Below are 23,953 nucleotides of genomic sequence, written 5' to 3'. Positions count from 1 at the left end.
TTAAGTCCCCAAAGATGTAGACATATTACAGAAGGGGCTGACTCAGACAAATAGTTGGTGCCAAAGTCACGGACTAAAACTAAATACAAAAAAGCACCTCATTATGCCCTTTGGCAAAGTAGTAGCCCCTGCTATTTATGATATAAATAGTACCCCCTAAGCTCAAACTCACTGGTGCAAGACTTGGAAACACAGGTTGATAGCAATCTAAACTGTGATCACCATGTGTCCATAGTGGCAAGGAAGCCCTTTTACTTTGAGCATCTCAATAAGGGTATCGGACCTTATCATACCACAAATTGAGTACAATGCTCCCTACTGTATGTATCTCACCAGACACCTGCAGCAACTGGAGAGATCACAGAGGTTCTAACCAAGAGAATCCAGGGCCTCCAGAACATAACTTGCATGAAAAGACTGAAAGTCCTCTAACTGTGCTTTGTATCATACAGGCTGCTGAAAGACAACCTGTGCCTGGCCTACAGAGCAGTCTCTGACTCTGGCCTAATGAAAATGCTGCACGTCTGCAAATCGTATGGAACAAGAGTCAGTCGCTCCAGGGATGTTCTTCGTGTTTCACTGTTGCAGTCATTACATTTGGGTAATCTGCTTGCAGGTTGCACCCAGTCGGCCTGGTTAACAACGTCTTGGGTCCTGCGTCGGTTTCTGTCCCTTCTTCCATGACGTCAGGTCATCAGGGGTATAAAACATGCAGCCGACGCCATTACATCAGTCTTTCTTGCCATGCGGTGCCCGAAACAGAAGCAGTTCGCAAGTGCCGGTCGGCCGACTCCTGAAATTTTCGTTTTCGAGTTTCGGAACAGAAGTCTTCAACTTAAAGCTAAGTATCCTGTTGGGGAAACTTTTTCTTGCTCCTTACCGACGTCAGTAAAAGTTAATAATCGCATTACTTGTGGAAAGCAAATACCTCATAAAGATTTTCATTCGTACTGTATTCCTTGCCTAGGCCCTGCCCACAACGTACCTTGCTTTCGGTTTTGTGCTTTATTTAATCAGCGCACTATCCATCTTCGGTACATTTTTGCCTCTAAATATTTCGGTTCTCGGTTTAATTATCCAGAAATGTCGTTGGTTAGCCATCCAACTACCGAGATTCTGAAAAAATGCAAAGATAAAGACAGAGACAGGCCGCCGAGGTCGAAAACTGACGACGACACTTCTAAGCCAGTCGTCAGTTCGCCGGTACTCAGTGAAGCTTTCGCAGCCCCTGTTACCCGCTACTTCTGATTTGCAGGCCTCTACTTAGACCCATTCGGAGTCCGGTATGCCGCGAGATGCTTCATCTATGGAACCTGCGGATGTCTCTACCTTGGATAGGTCCGGAGCCGCTGTGCAGGCACTGGCTTCTGAGGGTGTATTTAGGCCTACAGACTTGCATATTAAATCAACTCCACCTTCATTACTAAGGCCTAAATCTCAATCTGTGTCTAAAAAACTGACGCCCAGGCCACATGTTCAGGCCCCTATGCCTAAAAAAACAAATGATCAAAATGGCTGAAGATCTAATTATTCTAATCAGGGGTAGTCACCCCCCCCCCCCCTGCCTGAGCTTGATTATGAATCTTCTGATCAGGATTCTATTTGTTCTGACTCTTCTAATGACCTGGATTTGTCCATACCTATCTATGAGGATTCTGATGCAGAGGATTCCATTCCCTCTGCTTCCCCTCCTGAAGAATTTTCTTTTGGGGAAACTTTACATACCTTAAGGGAGCATTTCCACTGGGAAAGTCATGAATTTTCTGATTCAAAGAAGAAGCTTAGGGATTTCCTCCTTCTACCTTAGTATAGGCCTTTGGCTATTCCTCCTGTACTAGACATTGTTGATGATGTGTTTTCGGAATCCAGTATGGCCCCTGATTCCCTGCCTCCGGCTCCTAATAAACCTGATAGATACTACAGGGTTCCCCGAGTCCCACAAGTTCCTTTTCAAAAATCCTGTTGCAGATCCAGAAATCATTTCTTAGGGGCCCAATGGCATTAAGGCCTCAACAGCCAAAAATCCTACCCCCTCTGATAGAGACTCCAGGGCACTGGATAGATGGGGTAAAAAGGTTTATACTTCTGCAACCTTGGCAATCAGGGCTTTAAACTGCCAATTCCATATGTTAAAATATCAACAGCATATTATTGGGCTGCTTAAAGAGAAAATGATGTTGAATTCTGACTGTGTGGAAAGTAAAGATTTACAGGATTTATTGCATTCTGCTGAACAAGTTGAAAAACTTACTTTGCAATGTGGTTTTGATTGTTTAGAGGCCTCCTGCAGGGCTGCTGTTACTGGGTCTGTGCTTAGAAGGCATGCTTGGCTTAAGGAGCAATCTCTGCCTGATCATGTTAAAGCGAAATTAGGACCGCCTGTTTGGCAGTACGGCTGAAGAAGTTCTAAAAAAGATGGAAGATAAAGCTAAGTCTATACAAAGTGTTAAAGACTTCTTACAAGTGCAGCCACCAAGATTCGGTAGACACTGGCCTACAAAAAATTGGTCCTTTCCTGTGTCAGACAGAGTTCAAAGGGGCAAATCCAGAACGCCCTAAGGGTTCCAGATACCAGGCACAAGATTCTTACAGGTCAAAGCAATGGGGCGCTTCTACCTCCAAATCTGGAGGAGATAAAGCGCAAACCTACAGAAAACAGTCCCAATGACTTCCCTCTGCCTTCACCAAGCACTTACCTTTTGGCAGCACCCTTAGGGGGAAAATTGGCACTTTTTGCTCGACATTGGCAGTTAATAACCCAGGACAAGTGGGTGCTAAACATAGTATCACAGGGATACAGATTCCACTTCCATACTCTGCCAATGGAAAATGGTTGGCCGGATCTGCCAAAAAATCAATGGGCAGAGGCACAGAAACAGGTTACGTCCCTCATGGATATGGGGGCGATTCAGCCAGTACCAGAACAGGAAAATGGACAAGGTTTTTACTCAGGACTGTTCTTGGTGCCCAGAAAGGACAAGACCTGGCAGCCAATACTGGATTTATCAATTTTGAACACATGGACATTCCAAAGTTCAAAATGTTGACTTTGCAGCAGCTTCTGCCCATGCTGGGCAAGAATGCTTGGCTGGTGATATTAGACCTAAAAGAGGCATATCTGCATGTCCCAATAAGACAATCATGCAGAAGATACCTCAGATTCAAGGCTGGCTTAATGCATTACCAATTCTCTGCACTGCCCTTTGGCTTATCTACTGCGCCCATGGTCTTTACAAAATGCCTGGCACCAGTAATTGCATATTGCAGACAAAGAAGTTTCCAAATATATCCTTACTTGGACGACTGTCTCATTCAAGCAGAGAACAAGGACATTTTTCTTCAACACCTGGCGTTTGTGAAAAGGCTTCTAACATGCCTAGGGTACACAATAAATGAAAAGAAATCACAACTGGTACCCTCTCAAATGATAAACATTCCTGGGTGCAAGCTTGAATACAACTGCCCAGATGGCTTAACTCACGCCAGACAAACAAAGGCAACTGACTACTTACTTCAAACTGATGGCAACAAAAACCCAGTTATCTGCAAGACAAACGCTGCAGGCTTTGGGCTTCATGGCATCCTGCATCCTACTGATTCCATATGCAAGACTGCATATGTGGAAACGTCAGTGGTACCTAAAAAGTTTATGGAGTCATTATTGTCACAGTCTGGAAACAATGATTCCTGTCATTTCCTGCCTACAACAGGAGTTTCTATGGTGGGCAAAGGCATGTCACCAAAACATGGGACGGGCCTTCACTCTACCCCCTGCCAGCCAAACCTTAACAACAGATGCATCAGATTATGAATGGGGGGCCCACATGGCGGAAAGATGCATTCAGGGCATATGGACCCCAAAACAAGTGGATCTGCATATCAACCAAAAAGAGATGCTAGCTGTTCAAAATGCCCTGACAGACTTCAAGGACTTACTTCATCCAGGACAACTACTAATAAAGACGGAAAACACCACAGTTATGTGGTATATAAACAAGCAGGGGGCACACACTCATACCCCCTTTGCAGATTAGCCATGGCACTGTGGGACACAGCTTTGACTTACCAAATATATCTTCAAGCTCAATTCCTGCCAGGAAAACAAAATACTGTGGCAGACGATTTAAGCAGAAACCTTATGGACCCTCACACATGGAAACTAGATCTACAAGTCTTCAGCACGATAACAAAGAAATGGGGGAGCCCGGACATAGATCTATTTGCCTCTCCTTAAAATTATCAATTGAAAAGATTCTGCACAAGGACTTATCACAGACAAGCATGGAAAGTGGACACCCTATCCTTCAGTTTTTGCCTTTCCTCCTCTGCCTCTTCTTCCCAAGGTCCTACTAAAAGTCAGACAAGAGAAACCAAAGATGATACTAATTGCCCCGGACTGGCCCCACCAATACTGGTACCCAATCCTAAGGAACTTGTCTCAATACCCAGCATGGACCTTACCTCAAAGACCTCAACTACTGTACCAGCAAAGCAATCAGATCCTGCACAATCAACTCAGGCACTGAACCTGGCGGCATGGCTGATCATGTAGGCATACAAACAACTCCTCTCGGTAAAGCTGTGATGGATGTCATTTTGGAAGCCAGAAGGCCTAGTACTAGAAAATCTTATGCTGATAAATGAAAGAGATTCTGTGCTTGAAATCAAGCACAAGGAACTGATACAGCAGAACCAAATATTCCTCAGCTTTTACATTACTTAACTGAGATGCTTGACAAAGGCCTATCTTTCTCATCAATTAAAATCCATGCCTCTGCCATTTCGGCTCATTACAATACAGAGCCACCAATCTTTTCTCATCCTTTACTAAAGCAGTATCTTAGAGGAGCCAAATATTTAAGGCCTCCTAGAAGATCACCATTACATGCATGGGACCTCAGTTATGTATTGGAAAAGCTCACCCTGCCTCCATTTGAACCAGCTGCTACCGCTGATGTAAAGTTCTTATCATGGAAAACAGCTTTGCTACTAGCAATTACTTCAGCAAGAAGAGTTTCAGAGCTACAGGCCCTCATGGCTGTAGAGCCTTTTATCATATTTTACCCAGACAGGGTGTCTCTGAGGACAAATCCTACATTTATGCCTAAGGTGGTTTCCAGTGTGGCTCTTAACCAAACAATTCATCTGCCAACCATTTAGCCAAATCCGCAGAACAAAGGGGAGAGAATTCTGCATTCCTTGGATGTACACAGACAGCTAAGATTCTACTTGAGCAGGACTAAAGCTCTAAGAAAAACTGAGCAATTACTAGTGGCATATGCTGCAGGATCAAAAGGCAAGGCTATTTCAAAGCAGACAATTTCAAAGTGGATAAGCCACTGCATCCGTTTCTGCTACTTATACCATGGTAAACCTGTGCCCAAGGGCATTAGGTCTCATTCCACCAGAGCTGCAGCTACTTCAGCAGCCCTTCTCAGAGTACCAACCAAAGACATTCTAGAGGTTGCTACTTGGAGTTCTGTTCACACCTTTACAAAGCATTATCATTTGCCTCTCTACTCTAAGTCCAGGGCAGGCTTTGCCACTGCAGTTCTGCATGGCCTTATAGCCGCACCTAATGCTGTTTAGCTCCAGCCTCCCAACCATAGCTTTGTGATTCTACCCAAATGTAATGACTGCAACAGTGAAACATGAAGAACATAGTACAGTTGTGTACACTTACCATAAATGTGGATGTTCGAGTGTATTCACTGTTGCAGTCCAGGTTACCCTCCCACCATCCCCCTTTCATTCTGGAGTTTATCTTTTCTTCTCTATCTTCTACAACCTATGTGGTGTATTTGCTTGTAGATGAAGGTAAAGTTTATATATATATATATATATATATATATATATATATATATATATATATAGATATAGATATATAGATATATATATATATATATATATAGATATAGATATAGATATATATTTTTTTTTTTTTTTTTTTGCTACCTTTTTGGGGGCACCTGACATCTGAGGCAAGAAAAACTAAAGAAAATGGCGTTGGCTGCATGTTTTATACCCCTGACGACCTGACGTCATGGAAGAGGAGACAGCAACCGACGCAGGACCCAAGACTTTGGAATTCAGGCCGACTGACGGCAACCTGCCAGCAGACTACCCAAATGTAATGACTGCAACAGTGAATACACTTGAACATCTAAGTGTACAGAACTGTACTTTTTAGAAGGAGAAACCTCATACATAGCCATCGTTTTTTTCATTTCAGCTTCTGATTTTTGCAGTATTATCAGTTTATCTGAATATTTACTTAACGTTTCTTCTATTTTTTCCAGCCTTGTGGTATTTAAGTTGATATATTCTTTCAATGCTTCATTTGTTTTAATCACCTCTGAGTAAATTTGATTTATTTTTTTCTTCTAAATTACTGGAAGCTCTCTCTTCTACCAACCTGAAGGTTTAACTGCTTTTTGCTGAACAGCTACAGTATTCTTCACAGCCAGTGTTTTCTTTTCACCTTTTTTAGTTGATTTTCTGCTTTTTAATTTTTTTCTTTGCTGGCTTGCAAGCAGTGTGAATTTTATCCAGAATGACAAGTTCGCTATCTGTTAGTTCTCAGTTTCTCCTATCATACTGGGAGAGCTGAAATTAAGCTATTATTCAGTGTGCAGCCATCTTGGAAGCCTCTGGATTCTGCTTGATTTTTGAGTTTAATGTCAAGTCACCAGTGTTAGGAATAATAGATGCATTCTTACTTTATCAGTTGATCTGCAGGTATGTACTCTTTTGTCAAGATATCTTTCCTGTATCATCCCATGCTTGAATTTCCCCTGTATCCAATAGATGCTGCTAATGTTCCATGTGAGTTTGGTAAATATAGAAATGGTTATTTGTTACCAGTACAGATGTTTTTTTCAAATACTTGGTTGAGGTAAACTGCAGGCTCAAAGGCCATTTATGCTGTTGCGTAGGAGTAATTTTATTGAGCAACTTTTGATGTCATGCTATGTGCCGGTGTAGGGAGTGCGTTCCTTTTAGGAAATAAAAATGCCAGATTGGAGTATGGAGGAGAGTATTGACTGAAACCAAGACCCACCAAAACAGATCCCCTCACTGATCAACTCATTACTGAAGAATGTTTCTATGTTTGGTGAACACTTGCATATTATTTCTTGATATTGATGGCTTTCCATAGTGGTAAGTATAAAAGGTATTGATTCTGTGGTGTTTTTGCCAGTTCTCTTAACTTTGATCTGTGCTGTCCTTCAGACTTCACTGATACTTGTGATTCATCCATAGTTTGGTAAGAGAAGAAACTAAAAAAGATATGCACAAACTACTCTGTGGTATCATGGCATGATGTGATTTCTGTACAGAACAAGAAATGTTTAGTGTGAGATAGTTGGTTAGAAGGACATTAGTTTCATATGCTTGTTTGCAGTTATCGACTTTTAAGATCTGTCTCTGTAGTAGGACCCTATGGAATTGCACTTTGCCTGTTTTCTTTTTGCATATGTGGTATACACTACACTGACTGATACAGTTTTCATTTTCTGTTTTCTGTACAGTTTGTTCCAAATGATGGGGGTGCTGCTTCTGTGAAGGTTCTCAGGGAAATCAAGCCAGGAGATGAGATCACTTGCTTCTATGGTGACAATTTTTTTGGAGAGAAGAATGAATTTTGTGAGTGCTGCACATGCGAACGGTGAGTGTTGCTTTCCCCCATTTTGGTTTCCTGTGTACTGGATCTTTGCATTTTTCTTAATTTTATAATGTAATGTAAATATTCGTTACATCATTGTCTAAAGGTTAAATTGCCAGGCGTAGCAGCCCTATTTCTAATGCTTATGTTATTATACATCATTCATCATGCATGGTAATCATCATCATCATTAATCCCGTTTTTCTACATGTGGTCAAGGTGTCTAGTCAACTGTCTCCATCTTTCTCAGTTCAGTGCTCCTCTTTTACTATCTCAATGGTTACCCCTTGACTGCATTAGGTCTTCTCTCATGCAGTCCATCCATCTCTTTGCTGGACACCAAATTGTCTTTTGCATTCCTACATATGTGCCTGAGCCATATAATCTTTTTTCTTTGACCTTCACTGCAGTTGGAGATAGTTTCTAATGTAATTTTGTTTAAGACACACTATTTAAGAGGGAGGATATAGATCAGTGTGTTTGCATACACCTTTAAGAAGCTTTCTAGGAGCTTGCACAAGTGTATAAATACTTTGCATGTGTGAGCCTAGCTGCAATTTTTTAGTAAACTGTTGAGATTTAAGCATGTATGTCTGTGTAGTCTGTCAGTTAATCAGTTTGTTTGTATTTTGTAAAGATGCTATCCATCCTGATGTGTTTCTATGTAATAAAGCATATAAACGAACTACCCCGCCCGTTCGTCATCAGTACTAGAGAAGGTCGAGCGACACTCCCTTTTTCCAGTAAATTATTTAATTACTTGTGTAGTCTTAATTAACATTGCTGGTATTTCTTCTTAGAGTACTTTTAGTACATCTGATTTCACCATTGTTGGTATTTTTTTCCCTTTATTACCCCTTAAAAAAAAAGAAATTTTTCTCTCTTCAGATAGTTTGCCCTCACTGTAGAATAATGTCTGAGAAACCTTCCTGTTTCAAGAAATGCATGGCTTGTGGCCAGAAAATACCTTTGACGCACATTCCAAATGTGTGTATTGTTTAGACCCAACACATCTTGACTCCAGATGCGATATATGTAAGGCCTTTAACCCTAGGGCCTTTAAATAGACAGGAAAAACAAATTAATACTTACAGTTTTGCTTCCCTTTAAATCTGCATCAACATCTTGTGGGGCTCAAACCCCTAAGAAATCTAATAAAAAGGACTCTAAGAAGCATTCCCGAGATCCAACTACTTCCTCGGCTCTGGGTTCAGAACTTCCTTCAAAATTATCGAAGACTTCGGATCTGAAGACTAGAACAGAAAAATCTCTTTGGATCCAATATCTGTTATCCCAGGCCAGTTTTTTTCTAGGCTTCCTTACCCCTTCCTAGAGCAGTCTTTGAGGCATCATCATTCAGCACCATCATCGACAGCATCTTTGACACGTTCTTCCAGAAGTCTGACTAAAGCAGATATGGACAGGATGATGAGGAGGTTACTTATTGGAATGATGAGGAAGTTCCTCTTGACGCAAATACAAATGGAGCCATTCGGGTCCAGACACCATCATTAGTACTCCCCCTTGTTGTTCCTTCTCCGATCCAAGCACTGGTTTTAGATCCACTGAATCCGAAGATTCAAAGTTGTCCACATCGGATCTGAAGATATAGATATCTTCGACTGTGGTGGTGTGTTTGAGTTGTTTGGCATGGAGCACTTCAGAGCTGTAGCATCGGTGCCAGATCTAAGGTGTTGGAATTGACTCCAAAGCTGTCAGAGCAGTCTCTTCCCCTCTGAGCCTTGGCAGTAGATAGCCCAGCTCCGATTCCCTCTACAAGTAGTCTGCGTTCGGGGCGGAGGAGCTTACGACCTGTAAACTTGTCTTCTCAGAGCTGTCAGTCTCCTTCTGTCGAAAGCGTTCTGCATTCAAAGTAGGTGAGAGAGTTTTCTCTGTTCCTAGAGTTTGGACTTGCCCTTGGCTCCGAGTTTCCTAGCACATTCGTCTTTGTGTCTAGAGCGTCAACCAACTGTGCCACTGGGACAGCCAGCCCAAGTTAATTACCAGGATACCCAGCAGGGGTATACTAATTTCTTCTGACACTTCTCTGGAGCCTCCCACAGAAGAAGTTCCCAGGAAGAAAAAATGCAAAAGGAGGTACCTGGACTCTCCACAACAGTCTGTAACAGAAGATGCCGACTTTGATGAGAGGAAGGGTCCCCAAGATCACCACCCGACGAAGTCTCATTTGGAGACATTCTGGAACTCCTTAAGCAAAGGGGCGGTTGGTCTGCCGACAACCCTTCCCCACCTACCTCTTGGGTGACTGCCTGCCGATGAGCTCATTGATTTGGTTTCTTGATGGGTGTGGAAGGAACCTGGTACCATTGAACCTATACCCAAGAGACTAGATAGTATCCTGGCACCACGTATGTACAGAACCTTTTGGAGCAAGGGTGTAATGGTTGGTGCTGTGGTAGTAGTGGCAACCATGAAGAAGGAGCTAGCAGAACAACATTTTTCTGTCCACCCCCCTAACAGGGAGTCTAGGGCACTGGACAGATTTAGGAAGGATGTTTATGCTTCATCAACCTGTGCTGTTCAGTCACTGAACTATTTGGCACATTTTATAAGACTCCAGAGGGATTTGATTAAGGAACTTACTGAATCCCTTGCTGAGATGTTATCTTCTGAGGCAGAGAGCACTGCTGCCTCGCAGTTGGCTACCCTTCAGTCCATTTCCAATTTGCCCATGAGGCTTATTTCCCACGCAGCTAAAAGTACATCAGAGGTGGCGAGTTCAGGCATTTCCATCAGAAGACATGCCAGGATGCACTTGTGTGACTTAGCAGAATCGTTCAAAGCTTCCTTCGTCAATGCTCCCTTTGAGGGAAGTTTCTTATTTGCCCCCAAACTGAAAGGTACACTCTTTAGGTTTGATCAGGAAGGTAAACCCTGTCTGCTCTGGGCGTGTATTTTTTGACCCCAAAACAAACCTCTGTGAATCAATGAGGAGGACAAAAAAATATGTTTCAAGAAATAGAGTCCCATCCAAGATCCACTTGGAGATGGTTCCTCCAAAGGCAGCGGGGGGGGGGGGGGGGTCTCTAATGGAAGACAACATCTCTGCGGCAGAGGAACCAAGGATCTAGAGATGCTTTCTCTGACAGGTTTTATCAGCACTCCTTAAAGGAGGCCTGACTGTCCATCTCTAGAGATGGTTGGAGGTCATTTTTCCCTGCACCAGAAATTACAAAAGATTCATGGGTGTGGAAGATAATATCCAGAGATTATATCATGCTATTTTCCCATCCACCCCCACTGGTTTCAAAGAAAATTCCAAATGTTCTATCCAGTCAGAGTTAAGCAGTAGCACTAGAAATAAACAAGATTCTAGGAAAAAAAAGAGTCATCCAAGAGGTCACCTCAGACCAGGAGTCCAGAACTTAGTCAGGATTCTTTTTAGTGCCAATGAAAACAGGGGACTGGAGACCAGTTTTGGATCTCAGCAGTCTGAATCAGTCAGTTCAGTATACAAAGTTCTGGATAGTCACAGTTCAGTCCATTCTGCCCTTTCTGCACAAGGACAATTGGATGTGCTCAGTAGATCTTCAGGGCACATACTGTCGCATCAAAATTAACAGACAGTCCAGGAAGAGATATCTATGCTTCCTGCTGGAAGCCAGTCATTACCAGTTCAGACCTCTGGCCTTTGGTCTCGCCACAGCCCCCAAGGTGTTTACCAAGTGTATGGCAGTAGTGGCAGCTCACTTGAGGCTACAAGGATTCCGGGTGTTTCCATATCTGGACGACTGGCTCATTACCACTCCAACAAGACACAATCTAATTCTTGCCAGAGATTATGTACTCCAGTTAGGCTTCTGCCTGGGAATTTCTATCAGTCACAAGAAATCTCATGTAGAGCCAACACAGTTTTTGAAATTCATAGGTTCCATACTCAATACAGTTACCCAGACATTGTCTCATCCTTGGCCCAGGGTACATTTTCAGGTCAAAAAGATCATTCAAAATATTTTTCTCTCCGCTCGACTGATCCTTCAAGCGTTGGCTTTCCTGTCAGCTGCAGTCATTCTGGTGCCATTGGCAAGGCATCGTATGAGAATTCTTCAGCAGACCCTTGCAACTCCGTGTTCCATTCTTCATCAGCCATTGTCCAGTCACATCAAAGTAACCCAAGCTTGCAAAAATGATCTCCTATGGTGGATAAACTCCTCCCAAGTGCTAGAAGGTCATTCCTTTGTTTTCTCCCAATCCAGAGCCATAATGACCATGGATGCCGCCCAGATCAGGTGGGGGGGCACTTCTTGGGAGGGACAGTCCAAGGCACGTGGTCCCCCGAAGAGGCCAACATGCATATAAATATCCTGTAAGTGAGAGCTGTCCTTAGTGTTGCAGGCCTTTCAAGACACACTCTCCCCCAGGACAGTTGTGATTCAAATGGATAATATGTCACTAGTGTGGTACATCAACAAACAAGGGGGAACTAAATCTTAATTCTCTTTGTCGAGAAGCTATAAGTGTTTTGCAATGGGCTGTCTCATCCAGTTGGTTTCTGAAGCCTCATGAGTGGTCTGTCAACATGACAGTGGTGGTGAAGATATTCTGTAAATGGGGCCAACCGTGCTGTGACCTCTTCGCATCTCCTCTCAGAAAGAAACGCAGCAGGTTTTTTGCCCATATCCCTCCACCCGGGAAGTCATCCAGAGATACTCTGTTTCATGATTGGCCCACCGGTGTCCTTTATGCCTATCCCCTGTTATGTCTAATCCCCAGATTTCCTCGGAAAACATCTCGATTGAAGAGCACAGCAATCCTCACTACCCTTTATTGGCCTCCCCAAATTTGGTTTTCCTTTCATTGACCTCATCTCTTTTGCCCTCCATGGACTCTGGATCCAACTCCAGATGTACTGTCTCTCCTGACAGCCATGAGTCATCCAAACATTCCAGGCCTAAAGTTGACTGCATGGTTTCTCCACTTCCATTGATAGCTAGATAGCCCAGGCTTTCCTCCCCTGTCCGTCACATTCTTTTATCATCCCACAAAGCTTCCACTAGAAGACTTTATAAAAGCAAATGTAAAAGGGTGCAACAAAATATTTTAGATCCCTTTTCAGCTCCTATTTTAAAGTTCTGGAATTTTTAGCATCAATTTTCAGTGACAGAGCTCGTTCTTCTACTGTAAAAGGACAGTTAGCTGTCATTTCCATTTTTCATATAGGAGTAGGTAACTCATCTCTGGTGTCCTCCAAACTTTGCATAGCCTAAGAGGAAACTTTCTAATTGGACCTCTAGTGAAATATCCCATTCCTCCTTGGAATTTGAAACAAAACTGTAACCCAGTCTCCATTTGAATCTTCAGCTAAAAGTGAGCTAAAATTTCTAACCTGGAAAACTGTCTTTTTAATGGCTCTTACCTCTGCTACATGAATATCAGAATTACAGGTCTTGTCTTCTAAACCTCCTTTATTTGATATTTCATAAGGATAGTGTATCCTTATGAACCAATCCTTCCTTTCTTTCTAAGGTGGTGTCAGAATCCAATATTAATCAAACTATCAACCTTCCAGTCTTTCCAATTTCTCAAATGAAGGAGAGTTTATGTTAAACCTATATGATGTTCACAGACGATTATAGTTTTATTTACGTAGAACCAAACATTTTAGAAAATCAGAACATTCTTTTTTGGATTCAAAATTAGGCAAACCAGTTTCTAAAGTGACTTTAGGCAAATGGTTAACTGATTGTATTACCTTTGTTTATAACAAATTGGGCATGCCTGTACCCAAACAACCAAAGACCCCACCAGGTCTGTGGTGACTTCTTCAGCCTTTTTGTATTGAGATTCATTGGATGATACTGTGCATCCACAACTTGGGCTAATCCTCATACCTTTATTGCTCTTTACAAATTGGACCTGGTCTCTAGGGGAAGAACAGCCTTTGGCTCGGTGGTATGCAGGAATATACTTGAGTCCTCCTGGGTTTTAGGCAGCTGGGGACTCTGTCCCAAGAGCTGAGGAACAAATGAAAATTGACATCAGATAAAGAAGTTATCTACTCACCTTAACATTCCATCTGTGTTGTCCATTTTCATTCTTCCTCAACTTCCCTCCCATCAGCTCCCTCCTTATTGTCTTTTGGAAGGATTGTAGATGTTGGAGGAGACATTGTTCCTTTGTCTAAGTCCCAGATTCTGTTATTTTATTCTTTTACAATAATCTACAGATGTAAGGGGCAGCAAACAAGATCTGAGATATGTTAGAAGACTAGGGCATTATGGGAAAGGGAGGAGTTCGAGTTTCAGTGATCCATGAGCTGGTAGACGTAGCAGAGTCAGATCCGAGGATCGGATCCGAAACCAAGAGATGTGGAAGAATGAAAATGGACAACCATGATAGAACATTATGGTGAGTACATAACTCCTTTTTATTTGCTGTCACCAATCAGCTAAACCAACTGTTAAATAATGTCATTATTTTTTATACTTGGAGGAGGGGGTGCTTCTAGTGATTGTTTTAAGACCAAGCTAGTGCTGGGCATTTGCTTTCAGTCCACTTGCTCTTCATGCATATTTTTCACTATGCATTCAAGATTTGGCTTTCTTTCAGATGACTTCTTTGGATGTTGTTCGTGTTTCACTGTTGTAGTCATCAGCTGTGGGGTTATCCCTGCTGTGGTGGCCCTCAGCTGGCCCGAATACCAGAGTCAATGTTTTTCTGAGTTGGCTGCTGTCGCTTGCTGACTGATGTCAGGTCATCACTGCTTTAAAGCAATTACATCATTACATCAGTCTTTTTTGCCGTGGAGCCTGTAGCAGAAGCAGTTCACAAGTGTGCAGAAAAAGTTAACAATTGTCTCGCTTGTGGAAAGCAAATCCCACACTGAGACTTACATTCATACTGCATCACTTGTTTAAGCCCAGACCACGACATCTCACAATGTTCTTCGTGTTTCACTGTTGCAGTCATCACACTTGGGTTATCTGCCTGCAGGTAGCCCTCAGTTGGCCCGAATACCACAGTCTTGGGATTTCTGCATCGGATGCTGTCGCCTCTTCCATGATGTCAGGTCGTCAGGGGTATAAAACATGCAGCCGACGCCATTACATCAGCTTTTCTTGCCGTGCGGAGCCCAAAGCAGAAGCAGTTTGCAAGTGCCAGTCGGCCGCTACCTGAAATTTTTGTTTTTCGAGTTTCAAACCTGAAGTCTTCTAAAACTAAGTACCCCATTGGGGATCCTTTTTTCTTGCTCTAACATATGCCAGAAGAAGTTAACAATTGTCTTGCCTGTGGAAAGCAAATAGCTCACAGAGATTTTCACTCTTACTGCGTCACCTGTTTAGGCCCAGATCACAACGTCCCTCGCTGCCGGTTGTGTGCCTTGTTTAACGCCCAAACTATTCATCGTCGGGCTATCTTTGTCACTAAATTCTTTCGCTGTCATTCTTCGTATTCCAAAATGACTTTGATAAGCCATCCAACTACCAATCTTCCAAAAAAAATAAGGATAAAGACAGAGATAGACGGCATAGGTCCAAAACTGCCGACGACGCTTCCGTTAAGCTAGTCGCCAGTCTACCGGTACTCAGTGAGGCACCTTTGCAGTCCCTGATACCCTCTTCTACAGATTTGCAGGCCTCTGCTGAGACCCATTCGGAGTCCGGTATGCCTCGAGATGCTTCTTCGACTATGGAACCTGCGGATGTCTCTACCTTTGATGGGTCCTGAGCCGCTGTGCAGGCACCAGCTTCTGAGGGTGTATTCTGACCTACCGATGTTCGTATTAAACAGACAGCTTCATTTTTGGCTAAAACTACTGAGTTTCTCAGGCTCAGAGTTCGCACTATGTCTAGAAAACCGATGACCAAAGCGCATGCTTAAGCTCCCATGCCACAAAAACAAATGCTTAAAATGGCTGAAGACCTTATTACTGTAATTAGGGGAAGCCAGACGTCCCCCACTAAAAGACAAAGAATTGAATTTCCTTCTGATTCTACAGACCAGGAGTCCGATGACTGTGATCCTTTTGATTACCAGGACATACCCTTATCTACCTATGAGGATTCAGATGCAGAGGATACCATTCCCTCTGCCTCCACTCCAGAGGATTTTTCTTTTGCTGAAACCTTGCATACCTTAAGAGAGCATTTCCACTGGGAATGCCAGGACAATCCTCAGTCCAAAAAGAGACTCAGATAATTTTTAGATTTGCCTCAGCACAGGCCTCTAGCTATAGCCCCTGTCCTGGATATTGTCAATGATGTCTTCATGGAATGCAGTCTTGCTCCTGACACTTTACCACCAGCCCCTAGAAAACCTGACAGGTACTACAGAGTACTTGACTCTCACAAAATTCTCTTTAAGAATCCTACTGCGGATCCAGAGACCATTTCCCAGGGACCTAAAGCCATCAAGACTACTACAGCCAAAAACCCTACCCCTTCAGACAGGGATTCTTGAACTTTAGACAGATTGGGTAAGAAGGTATATACCACTGCAACTCTTGCCATCAGGGCTTTGAATTGCCAGTTTCACATGTTGAAGTACCAGCAACATATTATGGAACTAATTAAACAAAAAAATGGTGTCACTTCCAGATTGTGCAGAAAATAAAGAATTACAAGAGTTAATACATTCTGTAAACCAAGTTAGTAAACATACTTTGCAGTGTGGGTTTGATGCCTTAGAAGCATCTTGCAGGGCTGCTGTCACTGGGTCTGTACTGAGAAGGCATGCTTGGCTGAAGGAACAAATCTTGCCAGACCATGTCAAAGCAAAATTGCTAGATGCTCCTTTAAATCAGGATAATTTGTTTGGCACAAAAGCAGAACAAGTTCTTAAAAAGATGGAGGAAAAAGCTAAATCTATGCAAACTGTCAAAGGTTTTTTACAGGTGCAGCCACGTAGATTCAGTAGGCATTGGCCTTCTAAAAACTGGTCCTTCCCAGTCCCTTCCAGGCCTTCTCAGTCCAAACCCAGGGGAAAGAGACCACCAAGACTACAGTGTCAGGGTATGCAGAGATCTAAACAATGGAGTGCTACCACCTCAAAAACAGGGAGTGGTAAGCCACCCCCTTATGGAAAAAGTTCATAATGACTTTTCAATCGTCTTTCCCAGCCATGCCCAAGTACTTGCACCCCTAGGAGGAAAACTTGCCCTTCATGCAAAAAACTGGATGTCCATTACTCAGGACTGATGGATTCTAAACATTGTATCCCAGGGATACAGATTCTGCTTCCATTCACTGCCAACCTCAAGCAGGTTGCCAGATCTTCCTCTAAACCAGTTGGCAGAGGCTCGAAAGCAAGTACTTTCCCTTCTCAATATCAGGGTTATTCAACCTGTCCCAGCAGAACAAAGAGGACAGTGTTTCTACTCCAGACTGTTCCTGGTGCGCAGCAAAGAGAGCTCTTGGTACCCTATCCTGGATCTGTCAAATCTCAACACCTTTCTGGTGGTCCCAAAATTTAAAATGGTTACACTGCAACAGCTTCTTCCTATGCTAGCCAAGGATGCCTGCTCAGTCACCCAAGACTAAAAAGAAGCTTATGTGCACATCCCCATAAGGGATTCTTGCAGGAAATATCTACGTTTTAGGCAGGCTCTATGCACTGTCAGTTCTCTGCACTTTCCTTTGGCTTATCTACTGAGGCCAGAGTATTCACAATGTGCCTGGCTCCAGCCATTGCATACTATAGGCAAAGAAATATTCCAATTTACCCATATTTAGATGATTGCCTGATTCAGGCGGACAGTCAGAAATTGCTACTTCAGCACCTGGCATTTGTAAAAAGACTCCTAACTTCCCTGGGGTACACCATCAACGAAAATAAATCACAACTGGTGCCCAGTAAAAAAATGTTATTCTTGGGAGCAAGCTTGAACACAACTTCCCAGATGGCTTTCCTCACTCCAGAAAAGCAGGTCTGTTTGACAAACTACTTCAAACTAATGGCCACCAAAACCCAGCTATCTGCAAGGAAAATATTGCATGCACTAGCGTTCATGGCCTCATGCATTCTGCTAATTCCATATGCAAGACTGCATATGAGGAAACATCAATGGTACTTGAAAAAATCTCTGGTGTCAACATTCTCAGGACCTGGAAACAGTGATTCCTATCACACCTTGTCTAAGGGCAGAGTTCCTTTGGTGGGCAGAGGCGTGCAACCACAACAAGAGACTTCCTTTCACTCAACTCCTCGCCCAAACCCTGACAGTAGACACATCAGACTATGCATGGGGGGGGGCTCACATGGCAGGCAAATGCATCCAATACAAATGGAGCCCAGGACAAATTACCCTGCATATCAATCTAAAAGAGATGTTAGCTGTACAGAATGCTCTGACAGCCTTCAAATACCTTATCCTGCCAGGGCAGCTCCTGATAAAGACAGACAACACCACAGTTATGTGGTACATAAACAAGCAGGGGGGAACTCATTCCTACCCACTCTGCAGGTTGTGGAACACAGCATTGAGCAACCAAGTGCACCTGCAAGCTGAATTCCTGCGAGGCAAACAAAATTCACTGGCAGATGACTTAAGCAGAAATCTACTTGACCCACAAGAGTGGAAACTGGAACACAGCTCATTCAAACTTCTAATCCAGAGGTGGGGGACACCAGAGGTGGACCTCTTTGCCCCCCCCCCCAAAACCACCAATTGAGCAAATTTTGCACCAGGAACCCTCACAGCAGAGCGTGGAAGGTGGAGGCTCTATCCTTTACATGGGAAACCTCTCAATTGATGCCTTTCATCCTCTGCCTCTCCTCTCGAAAGTACTACTCAAGGTCAAACAGGACAGGCCAAGGACAGTCCTTATTGCCCCAGACTGGCCATGCCAGCATTGGTACCCACTCTTACGGAGTCTGACAGCAGTGCCACCCTGGCACCTACATCAGACACCTTCCCTGCTATCTCAGCAGGAGGGACAGATTTTGCACCCACAGCTGCAGACCCTAAACCCCCACCTCTGGATTAGAAGTTTGCATGAGTTGGGTTCCAGTTTCCACTCTTGTGGGTCAAGTAGATTTCTGCTTAAGTCTGCCAGTACTTAGTACCTCATTACACCTCTCTCTCCAATGTGTCTACTATGCATTTGCATGATTTTATACAAACAAAAAAAAAATTTTTGTTGACCTATTGAACTGTATCAATGTAAAATTGTTACTAAGTTTCTTTTTAATGCAACTTTAACTTTATGCATGTAACCCAACATATTTGAATCTTTTTGCTATAATTGCTATTATATCAATATTGTTTAAAATTGTACTTGTTTAAAAATGTACTACTGGAGTTTTTCTCCTCGGGTCTCCACTGAAAATGGGCTACAAACCCAGTTGGACAAACCCGGTTAACAAATGTCAATAAATAAATAAATAATAAACCTTGCAGACTGACTTATCCCCTGAATACACCACCAGCAACCCTCAGCAAACAGGTGCTGGACGTCATCCTTGAGGCCAGAAGGCCTAGTACTAGGAAATCCTATGCTGAAAAGTAGGAAAGGTATTGTTCTTGGAGTCAGTCTCAAGGAAAGGACACAGCCGTGCCCACATTACCTCAAATCCTTGATTACCTAGCAGAGCTGCTCCACAAAGGCCTGTCCTCCTCATCCATTATGATTCATGCCTCTGTGATCTCAGCTCATTATAATACTGAGCCACCTCTCTTTTCTCACCCTCTCAGAAAACAGTTCCTTAGAGGAGCTAACAATTTAAGGCCCCCTATGAGATCTCCCACCCCGGCCTGGGATCTTAACTTTGTACTGGAGAAGCTGATGCTTCCCCCTTTTGAACCTGTTGCTTCAGCAGAATTAAAATTCCTCTCTTGGAAAACAGCCTTATTTCTAGCCATCACTTCAGCAAGAAGAGTGTCTTTGTTACAGGTACTAATGGCTGTGGAACCCTTCATTATTTCCATGCTGACAGGGTTTCCTCAAGACTAACCCATCCTTTATGCTCAAAGTGGTATCCAGTGTGCCTTAAACCAAACCATCCATTTGCCAACCTTTTTCCTTAATCCTCAGAATAAAGGGGAAAGGATCCTGCACTCCTTGGATGTGCACAGACAGCTCAGGTTCTACCTTGACAGGACTAAACCTTTCAGAAAATCTGACCAGCTGCTAATCAGCTTTGCTCCAGGGGCAGAGGGCAAGGCCATTTCAAAGCAAACCATTTCCAAATGGATAGCACACTGCATCCGTTTCTGCTACAAGCACCATGAAACAAACTACCCCACAAGGGATCAGAACTCATTCCACTTGGGCTACCTCTGCCTCTACAGCATTTCTCAGGGGAGTCCCTACCAGGGACATCCTGGAAGCTGCAACCTGGAATTCTGTACACACCTTCACTAAACATTACCACTTATCTATTTTTTTTAAATCCAGAGCTGGATTTGCTACAGCAGTCTTACAAGGCCTGCTAGCCTGTCCTAACACTTCTTGACTGCCTCCACCCTTCCTCAGCTTTGGGAATCAACCCAAGTGTGATGACTGCAACAGTGGAAACAGGAAGAACATAGTACAGTTGTGTACACTTACCGTAAGTGCAGATGTTCGAGTGTATTCACTGTTGCAGTTCTGGTTTCCCTCCCTCCAACCCCCTGGCTTTCTCTCTCCTTTCTAACTTTCCTCTTTTTAGCCAGCTTTTATGGCAGGGGTATTTACTTTTTACTAGAATTGTTCCACACCATTTAATAGCTTACTGTTTTGGTGGCTCCTGACATTTGTGGCAAGAAAAACTGAGGTAATGGCGTTGGCTGCATGTTTTATACCCCTGATGACCTGACGTCATGGAAGAGGTGACAGCATCCAACGCAGAAATCCCAAGACTCTGGTATTCGGGCCGACTGAGGGCTACCTGCAGGCATTCCAACGACTCTACCGCTAAGCAGGTCATCAGTTCTCCGGAATTTACTGAGGCACTTTCGCAGCCCCTGATGACCAATCCAGTACTTTTGCAGGCCTCTACTGAGACCCTTTCGGAGTCTGGTATGAAGCAGAAATCATCTTCATCTTCCGAGCCTTTGGTTGTCTCTGTTTCATTTGGGTCTGGAGCCATGACACAGGCACCGGCTTCCAAGGAGGTTACTCGCACTACCGAATCTAGGCAAAAACTGACGTCTTCTCATCCGACTATCGTTTCTCTCAGACCGATGGATATTCTTTGGCGGAGAAGCAAGGCTACTCCTAGGAAATCTGCTTCTAACCACCGTCTTTCTCCTGCTCCACCATCCCAAGCTCGAATGCTTAAAATGGCAGAGGATCTTATCTCCCTTATCAGAGGTAGTCAGGCCATAACTTCTAAAAGGAAAAGAGACCCTTCTCCTGAAATACTGACAGAACAGGATTCTGAGGAATCTTATTATTCAGATTTTGAAGAACAGCAGCAGCCTCTGACTGCTTATGATGATTCAGATGCAGAGGAATCTATTCCTTCTGCCTCCCAACCAGAAGATCTTTCCTTTGGGGAAACCCTTCACATCCCCAGGGAACATTTCCACTGGGAATCCCAGGACTTCCCTTAGACTAAGAAAAGACGAGTTTCTAGACCTGCCCCAGCACAGACCCTTGGCCATCCCCCTATCTTAGAGGTGGTGGATGATGTCTTCCATGACTCCAGCTTAGCTCCTGATGCCCACCCACCTGCTCCCAGTAAACCTGACAGGTAAAACAGAGTACCGGATTCTCACAAACACCTGTACAGAAATCCTGCTGCAGACCCAGAAGTCATTACACAGGGACCAAAAGGAGCTAAGGCTAGTTCTGCAAAGAACCCTGTTCCTTCTGACAGGGATTCCAGAGCTCTGGACAGATGGGCTAGAAAAGTATACACCTCTGCAACCTTATCTGTCAGAGCACTCAACTGTCAGTTCCACATATTAAAATATCAACAACACACTTTGGAACTATTAAAGCAATATATTTCAACTTTTCCTGACTGTGCCAATCCGAAAGAGTTAGCAGATTTATTGCACTCTACTTGTCAAGTGGCAAAACACTCATTACACTGTGGATGTGATGACCTAGAAGCCTCAAGCAGGGCAGCATTGTTAGGATCTGTCATTAGGAGACATACATGGTTGAAGGAACAACCTCTCCCTGATCATGTCAAATCTAAATTAATTGATACACCTGTGGATAAGGACCGCTTGTTTGGAGTAAAAGCAGAAGAAGTGCTTAAAAAGATGGAAGACAAAGCAAAATGTATGCAAACAGTGAAACATTTCTTTCAGGTACAACCTCCTAGGATCAGCAGGAATTTTTCCTCTAAACACTGGTCCTTTCCTGCACCTAGCAGACAGGGGCAGGGTAAGCCCCGTAGGGACAGACCACCCAGGCTCCTATCCCAGGGACACCAGAGGACCAAGCAGTGGACCACTTCCACTCCAAAGGTAGGGGTTTCTAAGCCATTCCTCTATGGCAAAACTCTCAAAGACCCCCCCCCCCCCCCCGCCCTCTTGTCATTCACGAAAATGTAGGAGGAAGCCTCTCCCTCTGAAAGAAAATTGGCTTTCTGTAACAAAGGGCCAATGGGTCTTAAAGATAATTTTTCAGGGATACAAATTCTCCTTCAACGAACTCCCTATTCCAAGAGGGTACCCAGACTTACTGCCAAGTCAGTGGGCAGAGGCATTGAAACAATTCCAAACTCTAGTATCCCAAGGGGCAGTAGAACCTGTCCCCTCAGATCAAAAAGGCAAAGGCTTTTATTCCAGACTATTCCTTGTTCCCAGAAAAGAGGGCATCTAGCGCCCCATCCTGGATCTATCCATCTTGAACATCTCCCTGGTGGTCCCCAAATTCAAAATGCTAACTTTGCAGCACCTGCTGCTCATCCTGACAAAAAATGCCTGGCTAGTGACCCTAGACCTAAAAGATGCCTGCCTCCACATCCCCATAAGGGAATCCTGCAGGAAATTCCTGTGCTTCAGAGCAGGCTCACAAAACTTTCAGTTCTCTGCTCTACCCTTTGGCTTATCTACTGCACCCAGAGTATTCGCCAAATGCTTAGCCCTGGCCATAGCATTTTGCAGACAGGGAAATATGCAGATGTCCTTCATGGATGCATCTGCAGTCATAACAACTGGGTTGTCCTGTCGTCAGGCAGCCCTTCGGTCGGCCGGATTCCAAAGTCTGGGTCCGGCTTCGGCTGATGTCGCACTCCACCCGACGTCATCTCTGCTGGTCTTCGGGTATAAAGGCATCAGCCGACGCCATTTTCCTCAGTCTTTCTTGCCGCATGGCACCCGAAGCAGAAGCTGTTCGCAAGTGCCGGTCGGTCAGATCCAGAGATTACTACTACCGAATACTACTAAGACTTCTAAAAGCTAAGTACCCCGTTGGGGACTCTTTCTTGCCTCAGCCGATGTCAGAAAAAGTCAATAACTGTTTAACTTGTGGGAAACAAATACCTCATAAAGATTTCCACTCTTACTGTCTGCCTTGCTTAGGCCCAGACCACGACGTAGCAGCGTGTTCGCCTGTGCTTCTTCAACCGACGACGCTAGGCGCCAGTCGGAGTTTGCTGAACAGTTTTTCGCTCAGACTTTGCGACATTATGCCGCCGGATCCTCCGACTACCCAAATAGTCAAAAACGCAAGGAAAAGACCGACACTCATGCCCGCGGTTTCGGCCGAAACCACGGTCAAGCAAACCGCGAGTGTCTCGGTTTCAGCCGAAACCAAGAAAACTGGTCAATCTTCAGCCGAATCCATGACTACTACTGAGGCTCCCACTACTTTACCTGAATCGGCCTCAGAAATTTTGCCTACAACTGTGGCTTCTAGTGAGTTATCTGACACCATCCCGTTGGATGTATCTACCCCAGCACGTGGTGCTGCAAGACCCCCTGCAGCCATGTCTATCAAGGCCTTTGCCAGGGCTAAAGCAGCCAAATCTGCTAAGTCAGTGCCTGTTAAACCTCCCTCACACAGGCCCCCTTCCAGTTCACAAATGCTTACTCTGGCAGAAGATTTAATATCTTTAATTAGGGAGCCCCAATCTCACCCAGACAGGGCCTCTCAACCCCCAGAAAAGAGACCTAGGACAGAGCCCCCCGAGCCTGTGTCCTCTGATGATTCTGGATGACTCGACATTGCAGAACAGCCAGAGGATCCTTTTCTACTTATGAAGACTCTGATGCTGAAGAATCCATTCCAGCTGCCTCTCCACCAGAGGAATTTTCCTTTGGGAAACCTTACATGCCATGAGAGAGCAATTCCAATGGCAGGGACAAGATTTCTCAGATTCAAGAAAAAGGCTTAGGACTTTTCTGCACTTACCACAACATAGGCTCTTAGCTATTCCTCCTGTTTT

General features: G+C 44.0%; 1 protein-coding gene across 1 annotated transcript in view; it reads left to right on the top strand.

Moving 5' to 3' along the window:
* KMT5C (lysine methyltransferase 5C) overlaps nucleotides 1-23,953 on the top strand; it is a 955,038-nt gene that overhangs the window by 636,560 nt on the left and 294,525 nt on the right. Inside the window, exon 8 of the mRNA XM_044059587.1 lies at nucleotides 7,533-7,669. Within this exon, the coding sequence (XP_043915522.1) occupies nucleotides 7,533-7,669 (137 nt within the window). The remainder of the gene's footprint in view (nucleotides 1-7,532; nucleotides 7,670-23,953) is intronic.

Source organism: Protopterus annectens, chromosome 17.part0 (assembly GCF_019279795.1).
Source record: "Protopterus annectens isolate FY-2018-M chromosome 17.part0, PAN1.0, whole genome shotgun sequence".
Lineage (NCBI taxonomy): Eukaryota > Metazoa > Chordata > Ceratodontiformes > Protopteridae > Protopterus > Protopterus annectens.
The sequence above is the reverse complement of the archived record's forward strand: the minus strand, read 5'-3'. Positions and strand labels throughout refer to the sequence as shown.